Source organism: Typopeltis vanoorti, chromosome 1 (genome assembly GCF_054136105.1).
Source record: "Typopeltis vanoorti isolate ZY-2024b chromosome 1, IOZ_Tvanoo_1.0, whole genome shotgun sequence".
Classification (NCBI taxonomy): domain Eukaryota; kingdom Metazoa; phylum Arthropoda; class Arachnida; order Uropygi; family Thelyphonidae; genus Typopeltis; species Typopeltis vanoorti.
The window spans coordinates 188,132,389-188,156,930 of NC_143549.1; the positions used below are offsets into that span (position 1 = coordinate 188,132,389).

Here is a 24,542-nt window from a genome sequence, read left to right on the forward strand (position 1 = left end):
CATGACCTTTCCTGCTGATGGAACTGACTTTGTCTTCTTTGGCGCTGAACAACCAGCTCTTTCCACTGTTTTGACTGCTGTTTGGATTCTGGTGTGTAAAGTCTCATCCATAATAATAAATCGATGCACAAAATCAGTTTTATCCATGTTAAAATGCTCCAAGCACTGTTCAGAGATGTTAATGTGAGCGTTTTTGAGCTGCTGTGAGCAAGCAAGAATTTTAGAAATTCCATTTCCCTATTGCTACATGCATCTTCCTCTCTCCAATTTATACTGCTGTAGTTAAAATCTCCCATAACAATCATTCTTCTTGCACTTGCCAAACTTAATTGTCTAAACATCTCCTGGTCCCCATCCTCTGTGCTCCTGGGTCTGTAGCAACACCCCACTAAATATCTTGTCTTGCCTGCCTCTACCTCACACCATATGCTCTCAAAAGCATTTGTCTCACTTCCTTCCAAAGCCTCAACTCTTAGAGGACATAGGTCATCACTTATCATAAGCAGTACACCACCACCATGCTTTCCCCTCCTATCCTGACGAAAAATGCTGTAACCAACGACTTCTATTCCTGTTATTATATCCCCTTCTGTCAACCACGTCTCAGTGATCCCAATAACTTTTGGCTAGGCTGATGCTATCTGCATCACCAATTCTTCTCCCTTATTCCAGATACTCCTGGCATTAGTATAAAGCATATAAATGCCATTGTTTCTATACCCAGCATTATCCCTTCTAAACTCCACTGGGTTCAGTGTTACCTGATGTCGTCTCCCTTCTCCCAAGTATCCATTCCCACAAGAGGCCACCCCTGCTATCATCCTCCTTGGGACACACTGACTCATTCAGAACAGCAATCTCTCCAGATGCCTACGTCCTTCCTCATTCAAATGAAGGGTACAGGGGACAAACGACTTCAATCCAATTTTTGTGAATTCAACCTAATGCTGCCATCTGTTGGGGATTAAAGGAAGGTTTCATCTCATAAATACGACTTTCTGCAGACAAAACAACCTCAATGCAGACAAATGAACAGAGAATATTTCTTAAACTTGGGAAGAACACCCTCAGTCCTAGTGGTTGTATGGAAAAACAACTTAGGTCCAATCACATCAACTATTTTCACTATTGCATCAGCCATTATTTTGTTATTAGTGGTTTGTTGAATCACTATTGGTTATGATTATATTTTTACTGTTTTGTTTTTATGAGTATTTTAATTGTTTTTTTATAATAAAAAGTAGTGTGAAAATGATAAGTGATTATTCTAATAGTTCTAATGAAAGTGAAGCTAATACTAAAGAAAAACTCACAAAGAAACGAAAAAAGACAGGTAGGACTAGAGATGTAATGAAAATTCTTCGTGCAACAACGCACGAAGTTGGTCCTGACTGTTTATGGAAATGGTATCGTTGTTTTTAAAACTATTCCTGATGCTGAACGAAAAAGAATTATTCGTGATTTTAACTTATTAGGGAACTATAATGACCAAAACTCTTATTTAAGTGGACTAATTACAATCCTTCCCGTAATGAGAAAGCGTCCTAGAAAAGGAGTTGAAGTGAGGGTGAACACGGCTTCATTTGCTTTTCGTGTCAGAATACTGCAAGGCGGCGATGAGGGGAATAGCGAAGATGTCAGAATTTGCCATAAAGCATTTATTTCTTTGCATGGTCTATCTGAAGAACAAGTGAAAAGGATTAAAAACTGTTTGATAAATACTGGTCAGTCACCTAAAGTTGGCATGGTAAACACCTAAACAGACCCCACAAAATTTCAGAAGAGACTAAGAACAAAGTTAAAAGTTTTATTAAAAGCGATGACGACAACGTTGATGACCATCCAATAGATGATTGAAATAAATTATTATTTTAAAACTACAATATTTTAACTACTTATTTTTATTACTTTTTTACTATATTTCATTTTTTGTGTATTATAGCTTACTTAATAAAGAAACACTTACCAACCTTTGTTAGTATAATAATTCGCTTAGTACCTATTATCTTTAAGGGATGTGATCTGATCATTATTTATAAATTAAATAATTAATTAAACAATCAGATATTACCAATCCGATTAATAAAAAAATGTGCATAACAACCATTTTTTTATATAGGATTTACTGGGGAAAAACCACTTCAGTCCGGCCATTTCGACAAAAAGGCCACTATTTGCCATTTGTTTTTTTAATTTTTAAGTACTATTTAAATTAATTATGCTTAATATACATGAATGTACCGTATCTATTATTTTTTTATTTTGTTATGCTATGTTTACTTGCATTTTGACAACAAGGAAAATTTAATTACATTTTCTTTGGAAGTCAATATCATGGACTGAAGTTGTTTTTCTCCTGCACCCTTCAAATGTAAGTGGTCTCTTGCATACAATTCCTCTCTGTCCTCAAACGTACTCCAGGCATCCACATATTCCAGTCCTCTCTTGTCACACAGTCTAGCTATTATGTCATTCAATATTACCGCTCTCTTCTGCTCAGTTCGTCATTATCATACCTAGGCAACACACATACCATTTACTTACTTTTATTAAAGAAAAATATATAGGACTGCGAATTTAGACATCTCCAATATTTATTAAAATTTTTTGAACAAAATCAAGAAATGCTTTGCTATGATTTAAAAGAATTTATTTGATTTGAGGAAGAAATAAATTCAAGATTTAAAGATTTTAATAAAACTGAAATGATTGCATCTTTTATCAATAATCCATTTCAAGAAAACTTGAACATCACAGAAATTTCAAATAAAATGAGTGGGCTGTTTGATATAAACCAAGCTGAAGTAGAACTTGAGATAATAAACATTCAGAATAGTTTACATTTAAAATAAACAATGAAACCATTTGGAAGTATGCACATGAAAAATTCCCAATATTAACTGATATTACGTGAAAAATTCTGTCGTGTTTCGGATCGACATACTTCTCAGAATCGGCTTTTTCAAATATGACTGTCATAAAAATCAATTAAGAAACCAAATTACAAATGACTGTCTGTGATTGGCCACTTCTTCATATCAACTTGACTATGAAAATATTGCAAGGTCCAAACAATGCCAAATTTCACATTAACTTTTTTTTTTTTTAAATCAACCAGCATTTCCTGTAACTTGTGAGTTTGTAATCCATCTGTTGTTTTTTCTAACTTTGGTTTTCCAAAATAGAGAAATAAATATTTTATTCCAATATATTTGTTTTTTTTTTGTTGTATTAAAATAATTAAAAGTGATAAATAAATTTTTAAATACACAAATAAAGTTTTTAGTTGTGTATTTTTTTTAGTTGCTTATTTTTAGTTGTTTATTTGTGCGTAATCAGATATCAGGTTGGAGGAACGTGATCTATATAAGAGAGTAGATCGCCGAATAACTTTTTATAGAAAAGTAGCTCGAACACCACTGCCATACTGCATAGGCAAGAAAAACAAGAAGTTTTACTATATCACTAAATGCAACATAAACATACAATGTAGAAACATTTACAGTCTGTGTATTATATTTAGTGACAGTGTAATTAGAGACATCTGGAATGAAAATGACTTTGTATAGTGAAAAACATTTCAAAATTTAAACATTAATTCTGGACTTTCATGTTTATAATTTCATACTCTTCTAGTTCTTTCCTTTATATCTCATTATTTTTGTGCTTGTACTTCATTTTCACAGTCATATTAATGATAACTATTAATGTCTATCAATCAGCAAGACCTGGTTGACAGACAAAGATATAGTTACAGGGATAGAATAAAAAGGGTATTGTATTTTCACAAAGGATAGAAGGAATAGGTCAAGAGGTGGAATACTGCTGATGATAGCTGAAGTAATTCAAACCAAAAAAAAAAATAAGGAGGATATTAGGTCTGGAGGAGATAGTTCATTTGAAATTTGAAGCTATTTGCGAGGTAGATTCTTGGCACAGATTTGGTACAGATATGTTGATGACATTTTGCTGTATGAAACTCTTCCTTATCTGATCTCCATGAATTTCTTGCGAAAATTAATTCAGTAAACCCAAAAATTAATTTACCGTAATTAACCTAATCTTGTAGTTCTCTGTTACAGAAAACTAACTCATACTGGTAAAAACATTCATGTTTTTATCAGTATCACATCATCACCAATGTCAGGAATATGATGTGGTTAAATCTTTGGTTGACAGAGCTCATAAAATTTTATTCAACTGATTCTCTTTTTAAATAATGAACTGTCTCTCTATTACCAGAACTACCTTCATTTCCAATGGTTATAATGGATGTGGTTAAAATAATTAACCACATCAACATCAATATCGATAAAATACATCACTCCTCATACACTTTGCATCCATATATTTCAAAGTAATATCAATAATATTACAATATTAATATGCACATTGCATCCATGGTAACTTTTACATGTATACACGTCATGGCTGGTTGGGTGGTTAATAATTATGCCCTTCATCTTAATCAGTCTTGGGAAGAAATTCCTAGAATTTTTGTTCCGTACGTTTAACCACTATCAGAGAAAATTGTAAGACTTCTTCACTAGATTGACCTACAAATCTCAATCCATCCAATTCATAAACTAAATACCTTCCTCGTCTCTCAAAAAGACAAATATTCTCTCTCTCTTATCCTGGAGTTTACAGAATCCCTTGTTCTTGCAGCCTGTGTTATTATGGACAAACTGGTCATTCTGCTCAGATTCATCTTGTGGAACATCAAGAGTATATTTTACTTCAAGAGTCCAATAAATCTAGTTTAGCTAGTCTCACCTAGTTTACTAACCATAGAATTCATTGGAATAATACTAAAGTTCTAAACAAAAGTTATTTTCTTCTGGAATGATTATATAAACAAAGCTGCAAAACACAATTCTTTCTTTTAGTTCTGTAAAACACACATTCACAATCCTGACCTCAACAAAAACCATTACCTTAAACTTTCTCAATTTTGGTAAGTTATCCTAAATAATACTTCTCACTCATGTTATATAAAAATCATAATTAATATTTAAACATTAAATGTTATTTTTTATTTTATTCCTTGAATTCTAATAATGTAGATAGTATTATCATCCTGCAGTTGATAACACACATAATATCATATGCCTGCAATTTAATTGTTCTTTTTTTTATGTTTATCTCTTTTTACTGGCTATGAAATATAGCCAAAAATTCTGCAAAAATAAATAACAACTTAACATAAGTGGCATCCATATTTATTTTTTGTTATTCTAATGACTTCTGTCTCAATTTTTAAATCTAACAGGACAAAATATATTGTTGGTTGCTGCTATAAATCAGGAAGATGTAGATGCCTTGCATCAGCAGAGTCCAATGAATTCAGGCCAAGCAATTATTATAGGAGACCTCAACTATGAAGACAGAGACTGGAAGGAGGAAAGGGGACATGGGAAAAGAGAAGTGAAATTAATATAGATGCTAAGAGATAATTATCTGAAACAGCATGTCGTAGAGGGGACCAGGATTTGAGAGTACTGGATATGGTAACAACACCAGAGGATGCATCAATAACCAAGTTAAACACTCTGCCTCCAATCAGGGAAAGTAACCATGCAGTCTTATATTGGGAAGTTGCTAAATGTGTGTGGAATTCTCCATCAACAAAAGGTTTATGGTGAACTATAAAGCTACTAATTATGACAGATAGGAGGCATCTCGGAGTAGTTCCATGGCTTGAGAAGTTACAAGGAAAGAATGTCAGTAGTGCATGAAAAGTAGTCAGGGACTGTTTGAGAGAAGCAGTAACCGCCTGTATACCCATCCATGGTCAGGAAGATAAATCAAAGTCAATGAGTACAGATAAGAGGATACTCTGAAACAGCCTCGACCACAGATGGCAAACTATCAGCGAGATTTTTTTTTCTAAGTTAGTACATCTGTCATAAGCATCCATGTGTTATTCTATCAAGTAGTCTGTTTTATACAGCTGTCTGAAGCAAAAGTGTTGTCTGTATCCCTTGAAATGGATAAAACTGAGTATCGTGCAGTTATAAAATTCTTTGTAAAAGAAGGTTTAACGCCAAAAGAAATTCATTCTAAGTTCATAAAAGTTTATGGGCACTCTTCTCCTTCCTTTTCGACAATTAAGAAATGAGCTGCCAAGTTTAAGCGTGGCTGTACCAGCCTTGAAGATGATCCATGTGAAGGACGTCCAAAAAGTGTAACACAGAAATCATTGATCAAGTGAACGATATAGTATTGGATGACCATCGAGTCAAAGTGCATGAAATTGCCGAGACTATAAGCATTTCAAAAGAATGTGTAGGATATATTTTGCATGAAGAATTGCATATGAGTTTTGCACAAGATGGATGCCGCGCTTGCTCACAGCAGATCAAAAATGTACTCGAATGAAAATCTCTGAACAGTGCTTGGAAGCATTTTAACAAGAATAAAGCTGATTTTGTGCATCGATTTATTACAATGGATGATACTTGGATTCACACACCAGGATCCAAACAGTGGACAGAAGCTGATTGTTTAGCACCAAAGACAAAGTCAGTTCCATCAGCAGGAAAGGTCATGGCATCAGTGGTTTGGGATGCTAAAGGCATTTTGTTTATTAATTATCTTGAAAAGGAGGGTAAAACAATAACCAGGGAATATTATTCTGATCTTTTAACCAGACAAAAAAATTCTTGAGAAAAGACCTGGTTTGCAGAAGAAAAAAACATCTCTCATCAGGACAATGCACCTGCCCACAAAGGGGTTTTGGCAATGGGAAAATTAAGGGATTGCACTATGAATTGCAGAATATCAGAATGCAGTTGCAGCAGTTAGAATAGGTGATGATTTCGTGAATTGGTTTAGAACAAGCAGAGGTACTAGACAGGGGATCCAATATCACAAGGCATTTTCATCGCACATTTAGAAAGAGCAATGGATAAACTGAAGGAAGATGCAAAAGGAATATCTGTACACGGAATGAGAATTATCAATCTGAGATTTGCAGATGATATTGTTATTATTGAAGAAGATGAAAGAGAACTACAAAAAAAAAAAAAAAAACACTGAAACTGTTAAATGAGGAAGGGAAGAGATTTGGACTTGTTATGAACTTGGAAAAAACAAAGACAATGGTATTTGGTGAGAAGAACATGAAACAAAAGATACAAGTTGATGGAATTGATATAAAAAATGTAGAACAATTCACATATTTGGGAATTAAACGTATGATTTTGACTGTAAAAGAGAAATAAAGATCAGGATTATAAAGGAAAGAACAAATCTGAAGGTCATGGATAACATCTGGAAAAGTAAAGTGATCAGCCTGCAAACAAAACTAAAAGTACTGGAAACATGCATCTTTAGCAGTGTACTGTACGGATCTGAAACGTGGGTAATAAATAAGGAATCAAGAAAAAGAATTTTCGCATTTGAAAGAACTTGTTACAGGAAGATTCTAAGAATAGGATGGGTACAGAAAATCGCAAATGAAGAACTCTATCAGAATTATACAACCAAAAGAGAATCTAATGCAGAATATTATTAGGCGGAAGCTGCAATTATCTGGACACATCTGTAGAATGAGTGAGGACCAGAAGATAAAGACATTTATGTTTGGTATTTTGCATGGTTTAAACAGAAGAGGTAGACCATACAGAGAATGGATAGACGATATAAAGGACTGGTGTGGAATGGGTGTACAGAAACTGTGACACTGTGTACTGGACAAAGAAAGGTGGAAGAAGATTGTGAAGGAGGCATCAGACACCAATGGACAGCGAGCCCATGGTTCGTGATGATGATGACTATGAATTGTTGGAACATCCGTTGTATTCCTCAGATTTGGCTCCCTCTGACTTCTATCTCTTTCCAAAACTAAAACTTTTCCTCGCTGGTCAGCGTTTTTCTTAGAATTAAGAGGTGATTGCAGCTGTAGAGGTGTATTTTGCAGATCTTACTGAGAACCACTACAGGGACAGGATAATGCCACTGGAGCATTGCTAGAATAAATGTTGGAAGTTTATTTTTCACTTGGTTAGACTATAATAACTCCTATTTGGCAACTCCTATAGGTAAATATGACCTCTCCTATAGCTGCTGCCTTAGTATCTCCACGTTTGGGTCCGCCTCCCACTGCCGTTGAAAAGGGTCTGGTAGTGGCCCTTCCCTTAATGCATAGCAGTACACATGTCCGCAAGGTGTGCTTTGCATTATGGGAGATACTGATACAAGGAGTGATGAGAGCTTGGTCCACCTTTGCTAGGAGTTGCCTGGTGTTGCAATACCTTACCTCAGTCCTGAAGATATTTTTAGGTACAAACTTTGTTTGCTTACACTTGGAAAGAGGATTAAATTAAATTTGTTATGGAATAAATGTATTAGTCTTAAGGGAGATTATGTTGAAAAGTAAAAATTATTTTGAAATTATAAATTCCTTTTTTCATTGTTAGGCCGAGAACATTTCAGACCACCCTCGTATAAAGCAAGAGCTACAAAAAAAAAAGAAAGCATTGTGGAGGGAATATAAAAAAAAATGACCAAAATACTCATGAGCAGTACAAAGTGCAAGGAAGAAGAGCAACTAGTATGAAAAAAAAAAAAAAAAAAAAAAAAGATACCAAATCTGGTTATGACAGAAAATTTAACTAAGCACGTGCAAAGTAAATACAAAAATTAAAGTTATCCTTCTACTGTATAATCAGTGCTGACAGTACAATAGGAAGGTGACAGAAGCAGAAGAAATAAATGTCTTGCCAAGTGATCATTTTGTAAGGGTGTATCATCCAGGTGGAGATTTTGCAGTTGCTTATGTGAGAACTGAAGCAGATTAACAGGCGGTACTCCCCTATAAAAATATCAATGTGAATACATCAATGGAAATGAATGGAAGGTGGGCACATTGTGCTATATCAATGTGCAAAAGAATTGGCAGTGCCTCTATTGAAGTACTTTAATCTAAGCCTCAGCTCTGGCAAGGTTCCAAGGAAGTGGAAACAGAGTAAGATAGTTCCATTACATAAAGGTGGCTCCAAGACAGAAGTAGCAAATTATAGAGCAATTAATATCTCCGGAGTGGTGGTTAAAGTATGGAAAAGTTGGTAAAATGTAAAATCTAGCACTGAGTGGATAGGAATAAGATAATCTATGGTGGGGGGCATCCCGCTTTAGTAGTTTACTCACATTTTATAATACAGTGAAAGCAAAATTAGCTGAAGGGAAATGGCTATACCACGATACTACTAGACTTTGCAAAGGCATTCAACAGAATACTGCATGGAAAACTAATACAAAAGTTGGAGCAAATGGAATGGATACGAAGCTCACGGTATGGATAGGGATGGCTAACAGAAACCACAGTAGTATGTGGTGCAATGTCTAGGAGAAAAAGTGACCTTAAATTTGACCTTAGCACACACAGACTCAGGGCTATGTGCTAAGGTTACTACTCTTTAATTTGCATATTAATGTATGATTATGTTCAGTTATTTGCTAATGATGCAAAACTGGGGAGAGCAATAGCTGATAAAGCTGATATAGATATCCTGTAGGATGATTTAAATAAATTGGCAATGTGGGTGAAGGATAATGGTTGTCAATTTAATTCTGCAAAATGTAAGATTATGCACTTTGGGTTGAAAAGATAACATACTGTGTATCACATTAATGGTACTGAACTGCAGGAAACTGATGAGGCTAGGGACTGGAGAGAGAGAGAGAGAGGGAGGGAGGGGGTAATGGTAGACAGAGAATTGAAATTCAGAGAGTATATTCCAAAAGTGGATAGAAAATAGCTCAAAGGGGGGGGGGCTACTATCCCTCTTCATAAGGCTCTATTTTGGCCACATTTTTAGTACTGTGTACATATTTGGTCATTTGGGTATCTTGAGGATCAGGAGGTGGTGAAGAAGATTCAAAGACAAGTGACCAAGCTGGTGACAGATTTGCGGAATGTGCTATCAGGATAGGTTGAATGTCTGTGTGGATTGTAAAGTTAATTTGATGGGTAGAAAAGAGGGGACATGATAGAAACTTATAAGATAAGAGGATGTTGCTAGTGTCATGATAACGAGAAGTAGCATTGTGTAAAGAAGGCGCCCATTTCAGATAAGTTATTTGGAATAATTAATTGTAAATAAGTGAGTGCTCATGAGTAATGTTATGTAATGTGCAATGTAAGTTGTGCAGTGTTTTAGTGTGTAGGCTTGTTTGTTTAAGTCTGCTTACAGAATTGTTAAATTTAAAGCTTAGTGTAGTAACCGGCAAAGGAAAGATGGCAGCAGCTTTATCTTTGCAGGAATTTAATTTTGATTTTTCATTTCATGAAATGAGGTGTGCTATATGTACTTGTTCAATTATGTAGATAAATTATGGATATTTAAGGTAGATGGAAGGAGAATTTGGGCAAAGTGTGAGCTGAATGAACACTTGATGAGTGGTAACTGAAAGCGTTAGTAGCAAGAATGCCATGAGAAGGATGGCAAAGTGTGAGCTGAATGAACATTTGATGAGTAGTAACTGAAAGTGTTAGTAGCAAAAATGCCACGAAAAGAATGAGTGCTCATCTCATAGAAAAGAGGGACAGTGTAAAAGAGCAGCAAAAAATGGTAAAAAAGTTCTGAAAAATCAAAATGAACGATCTGATAAATTTAGCAATTGAGGGTAAGAAAGACAAAAGTGATACGAATGTAGCAGAAGTTGGAAAACAGAGTGCAATTAAAGGTAAGGTGGAGCAGCATTGACTGAAAATAAGCATGTATGGATGGCAACAAAATTGAGAGAATGAATGAGAGTGAAAATGTGACACAAGATTTGAAAGTTGAGTTGGTTAAGATGAGACAAGAGACGAAACGGATGCAAAGTGAAGTTAAGAGAATTTGAGATATGTATGGAAGAGTGAAAATGATGAAACACAAATAATATGTAAGAAAAAGGTAACGAAAGACCTGTGAGAAGTGTGGTGGACAAGAGGATGCACAAGGTTTGTTTTCCTGGTGGTAGAATAAATAGAGAGATTGAGGCATTGGATATAAGAAGTAAGTGAGCAAAAGAGTTGATAGTGGTAATAGGGACAAATGACTTGACTTGACTAGGACTTGGAGAAATTGCTGCTGGAAGGTAGAGGAATGAGTGCAGAGAATGAATCTGATCAATTAAGAAGCGATATGAAAGCATGGAAGAGTAAAAAAGGGAGAGAATGAAGTGGTGGTTATGAATGAAGAAGTGAGTGGCATGAGTATAGAGAATGAGAAAACAAGTGTGAAAGACAAACAGGGAAAAGGGGAGGCTCAGGATGGACAGGGGAACACATTGTGAGAAAGGTAGATGCTCTAAGAGGATGCGAATGCATGTGTAGACAAAAAAAAAAAAAAAAGGATGGTTTGGGATCAAGAGAAAACAGTTGGATTTGAAGGGGGGGGGGGGGGGGCATAGGGCTGACCATCTTATCCTCGAAGCTGTCACAGTTTCAAACTGTATTAGGACGTACCTAACACGAACGTAACAGGCCACTAGGCCTAATATATATTAACCAATACCATTCATGTGTTCCATAATTGTAATTAAATATTGTTTATAATTTAAAAATAATTAACTAAATTAATTTATTGTCATTTATTTTGAATATCTATTAATGTAGATGGAGCTATTCTCCTGCAGCCGATATTGCACATAATATCAAGTGCTTTCAATTAAATTGTTCTTTTTTAAATTTTTCTATAACTATATTGACAACAGCTATGAAACTTAGCCAAAAATTTTACAATAAAAATATTAAACGTAAGTGTTTCTAGTATTAATATTTTATAATGAATTCTTCTGCTGTTATGTCTCAATTTTCAGATGAACTTTATAATTCAAACCCATATTCTCCAATTTATGCAACAGTCTTCCACAGAAGACCGTTGGGCATGAGAACTGAACCCTGGGGTATGCCCTCCTTTTTTTCATTTTTTTTTTGAGACACTGCTCCATCATACACAACTTGCTTGTATCATTCAGAGAGTTGATCACCAATCCACCTAACCAACATACTATTTATTCCATTCTCTGCAGCTTGTTCACCAACTTATCATGTGGTAATCTATTGATGCTTTTGAATAGTGCAAGAATATAACTGTATATGATTCTCCTTTATTTAACACACTTGGACTTCATTGTTACCTTATCATAAAATGAAAATAAATTGCTAAAACAAAAACTGCCCTTTAGAAATCCATCATAAAGAATACCATGTCCATCAACCCAATCTTGTATTCTATTCCTAACCAATCTCACCAACACCTTGACTACAACTCAGTTATACAGATTGGTCTATAATTGGTTGGAGACTTCTGTCCTAGAACCATGCTTGTGGACTAGTACTATTTTGCCTTCTTTCCTCGCCTTAGGAACCTTACTCATGGCATGACCTTCATTACCAGGTCAAGAGCATAACGAACTGTTGTGCACATTCCTTAAGAATGCATGGTGATATGTCATCCATTCCCAGAGCCTTATTAACAACTAACCCAATCAACAACTGATACACCTCTGATTCCTTCACTTCCAATTCTCCTAATACTTGTCTCCCTTCTATACTGCATGCCATCATTTACACCAGCATGATATACACTGATAAAGTGGTCATTCAATAATTCCACTATATTCTTTGTAACGGTCACTTTGCTACCATGACTAGCCACCAGTGTCAACCCATAATTATTTTTCTCTTGCTTGCCATATAATGGAAGAATTCCAGAGAATAAACCTTGGTCAGACCAGCCAATCTCCTTTCATGCTGCATCTTTTCCTTCTTTACCATACTTGTCACCTTCCTAGCCTGCAGTTTATACTCTTCATGGATCTGAATGCCACCAACTATAACACTATAGTATGTATTGTAATATAGCTTATTTTTTGTATATATGTGTGTACTCTTAGATGAGGACTTTACTATGAAGTCCGAAATGTAAAGTAGTTTGCTTTATGTCAAATTAAAGTTGTATCCAGTCACTTAATTCACTTTCATATCCTACTTTCTGTTGAGGAGGGAGAATTTATATATTCCACCAGTACAGTGTTTATATAAAAAGCATTTCTCGATGTGAAATATGAATTTCACAGGAACATTTAAAATTCACCTGTCTGTTTCTACTTAAAACAAATACAAGGATGAAAGTCGTAACCTAACTGAACTTAACTGCATTATCTGAAATATTTGTAATTATTTTTGAACATGTACAATTTGCACCATAAGAAACACAAGCAGGTTATATACCTGAACTACATATATCAACATACATCTTGTCCTCATATCCCAAATGTATAATTACCATGTTTTGAAGTTTCCTTCATTGCCAGACAAGCCAACGAAGGCCAAGAGTCACACTACTGACGTTAATTGCATGTGTTCTTTCAGCATGAGTGTTTTGCAGAAGTTTATATTAGGGAAAAATGTGCAACCTAAATATCAGAATGGCTGACTCAAATTCAACTGAAAAGCCCTTAAAAATGCTCATAGTATACTAGACAGAATTCAAACCTAGGTCTAACCAGCTAAAGGACAAATATTGCATCATCTTGTAAACTGTATACTGCAGAGATGTTTTATGAATGCAATATAACTTTAATGCACTGTTTGCATAAGTGAAACCAGTGAAAATAAAAGCATGACACCTTGCTGTGAACCTTGTATATTATCAAGAAAACAGAAAAAAATATACTTTCTTAATAAAGATTTTATTTTATCATTAACAAAACGAAAGAGTCAATCATACCTTAAAGCATAACTCTGAAGAAAATGTAAATGCGATAGTAGCATTTGAAAATGTCGAAAAATAATCTCCAATTCATGCCTTAGTAGAAGAGCCTGGTATCTGTGATTGTTTGATGTTCTGATGGTAGATGCATCTCCACTATCAATTTTTTGGGTATCTTCTGAATTATTTTCCTTCATATAATACAAACAGTTAATTTAACCTGCATTAAATATATATCCTAAAACATTGATAACGGCTATTGAGAATATTTAGCACAAAAAGTTTTTAAAAAATGATGATTACATTTAATAATGTGAATATCCTTCATGAAAAAAAGAATTTCCTTCATTAAAATGAAGAAAAAATTTCCTAGATTCTTCCTAAGGAAACATCGAGATTTAGTTGAAAGAAACAAACTCTTGATGCACTATATATATTATTATAAAATAGACTAAATTTTTTTTGTAAACATCCAGAAAGGTTGGAAGTGCTTTTACCAAATTATTAAGGAACAAAAGAATTTGGATAGTTGTAGAAAGTTTTTTTTTTTTGCAATTTGTTACAAAGGAATTTATTTTTATATAACGGAACCTGTGGTGAATTCATTGCTAAAAACACACGTAATAACGACAGTAATGACTATTTAATTCGTAAATATTTCATCCCAATAAATTAAATACGAATTAAATAGTCATTACTGTGGTTATTACATGTGTTTTTAGTAAAGGAATTTATACTTGACAAGAAATTATATTCTTGTTTAATCCTTTATCCAAGTGCAAGCAAACAAAGTTTGTGTGTGAAGTATCTTCATGACTAGGCTGATAGTAAATCAAATGCCGTAGCATCCCATAATGCAAAGCATACTTCCTTTCAGATGTGTATATTATAATGCATTAAGGGGTCACTAGCCAGACCACTTTCAACCTTTATTGAAGTCTCTTCAGTGGGAGCCAGATCTCCCAATGTATTATGGAATACCAAGGCAATTGAGGTGAAGTCAACAGCCTTTATATACTAGTAGCCTAATCATGAAGATACTTTATGTGCAAACTTTGTTTGCTTACACACGAATAAAAGTATTAAACAAGATTTAAATTAAATTAAATAAAATATATAATTTCTTGTCAAGCATAATTTACTTAAACAACTTTGAGTGTATAAAACAAAAGGTAAGATTAAAATGCATTTTCATATCACATATAAAACTGTATCAGAGAAAAAATTTTGGATGTATATTCACCTCTAACTTCTATGCTACAAATATCAATAAGCAAAATCCCAAGACTAAACAGGGAAAGCTGTTGCTGGCATAACTAACCATGTAGATAATATCTCTATTTTCTACTAACAGACAGCTGCAGGTTTGAATCTCAGTGTAGCATAGATAATTTGAAATTCTAAATTTAAGTGGCAGATCACAATCTTATCCAAGTTTTATCTATAGTGGAATGCCCTTCCATCAGCCATTCACGTGTGGAAAGGCTTATGTGTTCGTCGTACATGTTAATTAATTTTAACAGTATCGATGAGAATGCAGAGTGATAAGAAAATAACTATTTATTAACTTATTGCTGATATTTTGCTGGTTCTATTTAGCATCTTCAGAGCACAAAACTAGTTTGTCACAGTATGCAAGACAACAACAATCCGGTATAACAATGGGACTAGTTTGAACAATTGTAACATACAACACAAAGACTGAAATCCTAATTAGGTACCATCTATGTTGGGGGAAAAATAAAATAAAATAAAATAAATAATAACAATAAAAAAGTTTAAAAAATTAAAACAATGAAAGAGAAAGCAGGTATTAATTTGGTCTTAAGATGACTGCCTCCCAAATCTTTGGCAAGTTTATACAGCCATACTTGTTGAGGTTTGGAATATGTTTCAAGGCTTCTGTTGATTCCAGGAACAACCTCTTTGACTTATAAAAGCTTCTGTGCAGCACTTTTGTTTTTTTCCAATTGATCCTGTGTGGCAATTTTGCATACAGTTAAACCGTATGTGAAACTGGAAACTCTCATCCATTCACCCCCATGGACAGAATCTCTCTATTATCACATCCAGAAGTCTACAAAGTGCCCTGTTCATGTGATTGAGCACACTATGGACGGACAGGAAGAACTGTGGACATCCACCTTAGTGAACATAAAAAATACATCTGGCACTGCCGCTATGGCAAGTCAGGTCTAGCAGACCATGCTTTAGATATCCCTACACACAAGATCAATTGAAAAAAAGCGCTGAAAAGAAGATTTTATAAGTCAGAGAGGTTGTTCCTGGAATCAACAGAAGCCTTGAAACATACTCCAAACCTCAACAAGTATAGCTGTATAAATTTGCCAAAGATTTGGGAGATAGTCATCTCAAGACCAAATTAATACCTGATTTCTCTTTCATTTTTTAATTTTTTTTATTGTTGTTGTTATTGTTATTATTATTTTATTTTACCCTCAACATTTTGTGTACTCATCTACAGATCAATCTGGAAATGGCAGAGTTGGAATCTTGGTAAACAACAGAGTCTACAAAAATATTCTATCAATAGAAAGTGTTTCAAAAAGAATAATAGCTATTACAATAAATGTAAACCCAAAAATAACAATTACATGTGCATATGCACCTACAGAAGCAGCAGAGGATAAAGACAAAGAAACCTTCTCAAAACCAAGCCGACTACATTATCAAAATACCTGCACACAATATGCACATAGGTGGATGGGACTTCAATACACAAATCAGAAAAGATGCAGCTGGAAATACAAAAAACATACGACAATATACCTACCATGACTCAACCAATGGAAATGGCCATCTTCTTGTGAACTTTTGCAACTCGCAGAACTTGATATCTCTTCAATCAAAATTCCCAAATAAATTAGAAAAAAGAAAATGGACATGGCAACATCCAATGAATCAAATTGATCATACCTTAATGAATGGCAAATGGATAAGGTCAGCTAAAACTGTAGAGCATACAACAGCATAGAATTAAACTGATCACAGAATTGTAAGTGCACGATTAAAGCTACGACTAAGAGCATCTAAATCACAGAAAAAACCCTCAGATACAATTGGGAAGAATTAAATGACTCTAACAAGCAAATCAATTCCAGCAACTCACAAAGAACAACCACCCACAGGCAGTATTATTATTATTATTACCCAAGATCCCATGGAGTCAAAGACTCATCTAGGAGGTCCTTTTATCAAACACACAGCTCATCATGCCATGCTTTAAACACACTCAAATTCTCTTGTAGACACCACACTCTCAGGCAAGTCATTCCAATTATTCACAACTCTTTATGAAAAAAACCTGCTTCTCACTCCCCTACTCGCACCCTCCTTATACAGCTTCCAGGGATGACCTCTGGTTCTCCCCTGATCTCCCACTACTTTCTGTAGAACCTCTCTAGCATTCATCCTATAACAACCCCTTAATAACTTGCATGTCTTTATCATATCTCCACTCCTCCTCCTGTCTACCAGAATCTGAAAGTTGCATCTTCTCAATCTTTCCTCATACTCAACATTCCAGAGGTTAGAAAATGTATAACTACTTTAGTCAGTCGCCTCTGGCCCCTCTCCAACATCTCATCCTTCTGAAAACCAAGTGACCAAATCTAGTCACAATAGTCCATGTGTGGCTTAATCAAAGCCTTATACAATGGAACAAGAATCTCCCTACTTCTACAAGTCAGTGTCCTCCACATCATTCCCAGAAGCCTTTGTGTTGTCTTCACAATTCTGGCTATGTGTACCCTAAATTTCAGATCCTTATCCACTATCATCCCCAGATCTCTTATTTCCTCCACCTATGACAATATATTCTCACCAAGCATAAATTCTGCATCCCATTTTTGTTTTCCAAATTTTAAAACCTATTTTGGCTAATTTGATTATACATTTCATAGTCACTACCATTTACATTTCTTGATCTATAACAACATCAAACCAAGTATTTGATTCCATTCACCTCTATCTCACACCATACTGCCTCAAAACCACTGGCACTATTTTCCTCTTGCATCTCTACTTTGTATGGACATAACTCTTTCTCTATCATCAATAGCACTCTCTCTCCCTTTTTACCCCTTCTATCCTCACGAACCACATCACATCCTGCTAAACATGCCAATCCCAAACATTGATTTCATCTCGAAATCAATGTTTGGGATTTTTATGATACATTTCATCTCGAAATGTATCATCAATAGCACTCTCTCTCCCTTTTTACCCCTTATGATATTGATGATACATTTCATCTCGAAATGTATCATCAATAGCACTCTCTCTCCCTTTTTACCCCTTCTATCCTCACGAACCACATCACATCCTGCTAAACATGCCAATCCCAAACATTGATTTCATCTCGAAAACCATAGTACCAGAAACTCTTAGCATCAACTGCAATGATTTCACAATGGCCCTTGAACAACAAAAAGCAGGAAAATCACCAGGAGCAGATGGCATCACAGTTGAGGCTTTAAAGCACTGCTCTACAGATATCAAAGAACAACTTCCACATTTATAACTTTGCACTTTCCCCTGGGAAAGTTCCTGAACAGTGGAAAGTAGGTCTAATAATACCAATTCCAAAAAAGGGGTAACCTAAACAAACCTGAAAACTACAGAGGAATCACACTCCTCTCTACCCCACTAAAAATCTACAATAGAATGATATCAAATAGAACTGAACCACATAACTCCATTACTTCGTACAAACCAGGCTGGATTCCTCAAAAAACGTGGTACTCTAGAAAACATTCACTGCATCAGAAAACTAATAGAAGGTTCAAAGGACAAGACTCTACCATTGCTTTTGAACTTTACTGACTTTACTAAAGCATTTGATTTTGTTGACAGGGAACAACTATGGGAAACACCCAAACTTTATGGCATTCCACCTAAACTTATCAGGGCAATCGAGGCACCCTACTAGTGATATCAAGCCATAGTACTAGTTAACGGAAAACAGAGTTTTCCCCATCACCACAGGAATCCTACAGGGAGATACGCTGGCTCCATATCTCTTCATCATAGCAATTGATTATATTTTTAAATTAATGCAAGTTAAATCTGGAATCCTTATCAAAGACCCATATATACAGATGCACCTTGAAGACCTGAGCTTTGCAAATGATATAATCCTCATTAACTCCAACATTACAGATGCCCCAAACCACTTCAACAGCCTTAGGAGAACCATAGAAATATTTGGACTAAAAATAAACTCCCGAAAAAAAAATATATATATTAAAACATCAGATAGATGGGCACATCTATATAAATCAAAATGATCACCTTGAAGAAGTAGAGGACTTTGTATACCTTCGATCACACATCTCAGATTCCTTAACAGACATTAAAACAAGAAAACAGAAAGCACTGCAATTCCACAGAAGTCTTAATAAAGTATGGAAGTCAAGCCTCATCTCAAAGGAGATGAAGATTCGTCTTTACAAGTGCACCAGCCGGTCTATCTTTCTATACGGCTCCTGGACCCGGAACATCTCAACAAAAGCAGTGACCAATATTATAAATAGGAACTACTTTTATATGGAGCTACTTGTCTAAGAAATATCCTGGATTACTCCTGGGAAGACCACATTCCAAACTCTATTATATCAGATAAAACCCAGCAAAATCCTCAAGTCAGCACTGTTCAAAAAAACCAAATAAAATGGCTTGGCCACCAACTTAGACGTTGACCCTCTGCACCCTTTGATGCTCTGGTCGTCTACGCCCCTACAGATGGAAAAAGAAAAAGAGGCAGACCCCGAACTCCATATTGGAAATACATCAGCAATATTCTTGTTGCAAATAGTTGGGGGGAAACAGGGGTTTCCCCCCAACTCCCTGCATCAGAGATCCATCAATTAGCATATGACAGAGAAGCCTGGTTTTCCTTCACGTCATAACAACCTCCAAGTCCTATTTTAGTGTACACAGACTACTTATTTGTTTTGATTGGTTTCCCTATTTATAATTGTAAAATATAAATAAATGATGATGACCCTCAACACAGATGGTGCCTAATTATGACTTTAGTCTTTGTGTTGTATGTTACAATTGTTCAAACTAGTCCCATTGTTATACCAGAATGTTGTTGTCTCGTGACAAACTAGTACTGTGACAAACTAGTTTTTTGCTCTGAAGATGCCGGATAAAATACCAGCAAAATATCAGCAACAAGTTAATAAATAGAAATCCCTTGTTCTCATCTATACCGTTAAAATTAATCAACAACATCAGCCATTCACAATCAAATGTTCTTTGGCACTACAACAGTGCAGAGTGGGAAGATTGGGAGGGCACTCGTGAGTCAAGCACAGACATGTATAAGAAGAGCTCCTATTGAGATAAGTTTTCTAGGAATAATTAAATATATATATGCATAATTGTTTGAGTAAGAGAGGCTGTAAACGTTGTGCACTACCGGTTTTATTAGTGCGGGGGATTTTTTTTTTGCCAAAACTTAATTACGAAATCATTATTATTAGACTTAGAAACCTGCAAAAAATGGTGGCAGCATTGTCATTCCATGACTTCAATTTAGATTTCAGTCGTTTCATTAAGTGTGAGGTCTGTTATATGTATTCTTTCGATTACATAAATGATTTGTGGATATTTGGTGAGGATGGAAGGAGGGTGTGTGTGTGTGACCTGAACGAGGAATTAATGAATGCAAATATGAAATTGATGACAGAAAGTGTTAGTAGCGAGATTGTCGCAGGGAAAATAAGTGCACATATGAAAGATAAGGATGGCGAGAAAGAGAAGAAAATGTTAAAAAATCAGTAAAAAAGAAAAAGAGCGATTTGAAAACCGTAACGGATGTTAAAAGGGACGAAAGTGAGGTGAGAGTGGTGGAAGGAAATGAAATTGAGAGAATGAATGAAACTAGAAATGGCGTGACGCAGAAATCGAAAGTGAAAAAAATCGAAAAAATGGATGATAGTGAAAAAAGAATGAATGATAGCGAAAGTTCGTCACATGTTGGACCGAAAGTACGGAAACAAAGAAGGATGAATGAGAGTGAAAGTGAGAAGGGGGGGGAGGGTCGAGAGTTAGAAAGTTAGAAAGATTGAATGATAAAGAGAATGTGTCGCGAGATTCGGAAATTGAATTGGATTAAATGAGGCAAGAAATGAAATGGATGCAGAATGAAATTAAGAAAATTCGGGTAAAAACTATTAAAATAAATCATGATAGCATGAAAGAGTTAACAAAAGATGAGTGAGTGGCGTTGTATGGAGACTCCATTATTAAAGGTGTGCTGGAGGATAGAATGCACAAGGTATGTTTACCAGGTGCTAAAATGAGTAGAGTGAGTGAGGCATTGGATATGAAGCAGGAGCAAAAGAGTTAATAGTATTAATAGGTACAAATGATTTGAGAGAGGAGTGTGTCAGAATGGATATCAGGAGGCTGCTTAGAAGGATAAAGGAGAATAGTGTGACAGGAAGGGTAGTTAGCATGTTGCCTAGGTATGACTGTGGTGAAATGAGGCAGAGCGCAAGGATTATGAATGATATGCTGGCTGAAATGTGTGAGGAGATGGGAGTATAGTTTGTTAATGCATGGAATGAGTTTGAGGGATGAAGCTGTATGGGAGCGAGGGACTGCATTTGAGTGGTTATGGTGTGAGTCACTTGGAGAGACTGCTGCTGGAAGGTAGAGAAGTGAATAGAGAGAATGAATCAGATCGAGTGGGAAGTGATGTGGAAGAGTGAGAGAGTAAGACAGGACAGATTGAAGAGGTGGTTATGAATGGGGAAGTGAGTGGTATGAGTATAGAAAATGGGTGTGCAAGAGGAGCAGGGAAACGGGGAGGCTCAGGGTGGAGAGCATTACACATAAGAAAGGTGGATGCTCCAAGAGGAGGTGAGCATGTGTAGGCAGGAAAGGAATGGGATGACCAGGGATCAAGAGTAAACAGTTGAAATTGAAACGGGTTTTAAAATGAATAAGCAGAAAGGGAAATGGCCCCAGTTGTGCATGGAGAGATCACATCGAATTAGTGTTATCGGTGGAACTAGCTGTAGATCCAGGAATGAGCTGTGGCATTTATATACAAATGCTAGAAGTATAAGAAACAAGGCAGATGAAATGGTTGCACTAATTGAGCCTGTTCACCCAAAGATTGTCAGAATAAGTGAGACATGGTTGGAAGAGGATGACATCCTGACAGGAATAGAGATGGAAGGATAGAATGTGTTTCGTGAGGACAGAAGGGGGTAAAAAGGGGGGGGGAGTTCTATTGATGATAGAGAAAGAGTTATGTCCATATAAAGTAGAGATGCAAGAGGAAAATAGTGACGGTGGTTTTGAGGCAGTATGGTGTGAGATAGAGGTGAATGGAATCAAATACTTGATGGGATGTTGTTATAGACCAGGTAATGTGGATAGTGGTGATAATGAAATGTACAATCAAATTAGCCAAGTAAATAAGAAAAGGGTAATAATTATGGGTGATTTTAATTATGGCAATATAGACTGGAATGATGAGATAGCAACTGGAATTAAAGAAAATGAGTTTCTTGAGTTTTTGAGAGATAACTACCTCAGACAGCATGTAACAGAGGGCACCAGAGGATTGAGGGTCATGGATTTGGTCATCTCATCAGAGGATGTAATTATAAATGAGGTGTCAAATCATCCACCAATTAGTGAGAGTGACCATGAGGTGATTACCTGGGTGGTTGCCAGCAGTGCAAGGACCTCTGTGAGAAAAGGGTATATGTGGAACTACAAGGGGGGGGGTGATTATGAAGAGCTCAGGAGCCAGCTTGCGGGTATAGCATGGAATGAGGAGTTAACTGGAAAAGAGATCAATGCAGCTTGGAGGATTTTCAAAAACTGTTTAGTAGATGGAATGTCCAAATGTATTCCAAGGGTGAGAAGGTTAAATAAGGTGGGTGTGAGATGGATTAATAAAGAGATTAAGCATGCGATCCAGAGAAAAAGGGCATTATGGAGGCAGCATAAGAGAAGTGGAAATAACCAATTCCATGAGGTCTACAAAGACCAAGCAAGGTGGAGGGTGACTTGGTTAGTGAGGGTAGCTAAAGATAGGTATGAACAGCAGTTGGTTAATGAAGCCAAAAAGAATCCTAAGGAGTTCTTTCGATATGTAGCCAGCAAAAGAAAGAATAATTATGGAAGGATGACATTGATTGGAGAAAATGGTATAAAGACAGCTAATGCAGAAGGTGTGGTGGAGATACTTAATGAGCAGTTCATAAAGATCTTTCAATCTTGTGAATGTGACTTCATGGAGGGATTGAGAGCAGTTGATGATGGGGAGGAGAGACTGAATGTAGGTGAGCAAGAGGTGTATGGGGAGTTGAGTAAACTAGATGCTAATAAGGCTGTGTAACTTGATAATATATCACCACGTATTCTTAAAGAATGTGCCAGGGAGTTGACACCTGCCTTGACATATTTTTTTAACATGAGTCTTGCACTCGGTCAAGTTCCTAAAGAGTGGAAGGAGAGCAAGATTGTGCCACTTCATAAAGGAGGTGATCGAACTCAAGCATCAAACTATAGGCATATCTGTGTGTCAGGTGTTGTGGTTAAGTTGTTGGAGAAGTTTGTGAGAACTAGGATCCAGAGTTGGGTTGATAACAATGGTATTAACTTTAATGGACAGCATGGATTTGCTAAAGGGAGGTCATGTTTTAGTAATCTACTTACTTATTACAATAAAGTGACTGCTTCCTTAGACAGAGGAAAAGGATACACAGTAATATACTTGGATTTCACAAAGGCTTTTGATAGAGTATCTCTGGATAGGTTGACAGTCAAACTAGAGCAGATGGGGTTGGATATTAGATTAGTGCATTGGATTGGAGACTGGCTATCTGATAGGTATCAACAAGTTGTGTATGGGGGAGCGATATCCAGGAAAAGGAAAGTCACTAGTGGAGTGCCTCAGGGGTCTGTTTTAGGTCCATTACTGTTTAACTTGTATATTAATGATATAGGTGAAGATTTAGATGGAGATATTCAGTGGTTTGCAGATGATGCGAAGTTGAGACGAACCATGAAGTATAGTGAAGATGTTGTGGGATTCCAAGAAGACTTGAACAGATTGAGTGATTGGGCACAGAAATGGGGATATGAGTTCAATATTGCAAAATATAAGGTTTTAAAATTTGGAAAACAAAGATGTGATGCAGAATTTATGCTTGGTGAGAATATATTGTTGGAGATAGAGGAAATAAGAGATCTGGGGGTGATAGTGGATAAGGATCTAAAATTTAGGGGGCACATCGCCAAAATTGTGAAGACAACACAAAGGCTTCTGGGAATGATGCAGAGGACACTGACGTGCAGAAATAGGGAGATTCTTGTAAGGCTTTGATTAGGCCACACATGGACTATTGTGCCCAGATTTGGTCACTGGGTTTTCAGAAGGATGAAGAGATGTTGGAAAGGGTCCAAAGGAGACTGACTAAGGTAGTATCTGACGTCCGGAATGTCGAGTATGAGGAAAGATTGAGAAGATGTAATTTGCAGAGTCTGGTGGACAGGATGAAGAGGGGGAGATATGATAGAAACCTACAAGTTGGTAAGGGGTTGTTATAGGATCAATGCTGGAGAAGTTTTACAGAGAATAGTGGGAGATCAGGGGAGAACCAGAGGTCATCCCTGGAAACTGTATAAAGAGGGTGTGAGTAGGGGAGTGAGAGGCAGGTTTTTTTCATGCAGAGTTGGAATGATTGGAATGCTTTGTCTGAGAATGTGGTGTCTGCAAATAGTTTGAATGTGTTTAAAACATGGTATGATGAGCTGTGTGTGTGTGTGTGTGTGTGT

General features: G+C 36.0%; 1 protein-coding gene across 1 annotated transcript in view; it reads right to left on the reverse strand.

Moving 5' to 3' along the window:
• LOC150110713 (uncharacterized) overlaps positions 1 to 24,542 on the reverse strand; it is a 410,078-nt gene that overhangs the window by 285,751 nt on the left and 99,785 nt on the right. The window contains exon 5 of the mRNA XM_090395888.1: positions 13,728 to 13,900. Coding sequence (XP_090252014.1) covers positions 13,728 to 13,900 — 173 coding nt within the window. The remainder of the gene's footprint in view (positions 1 to 13,727; positions 13,901 to 24,542) is intronic.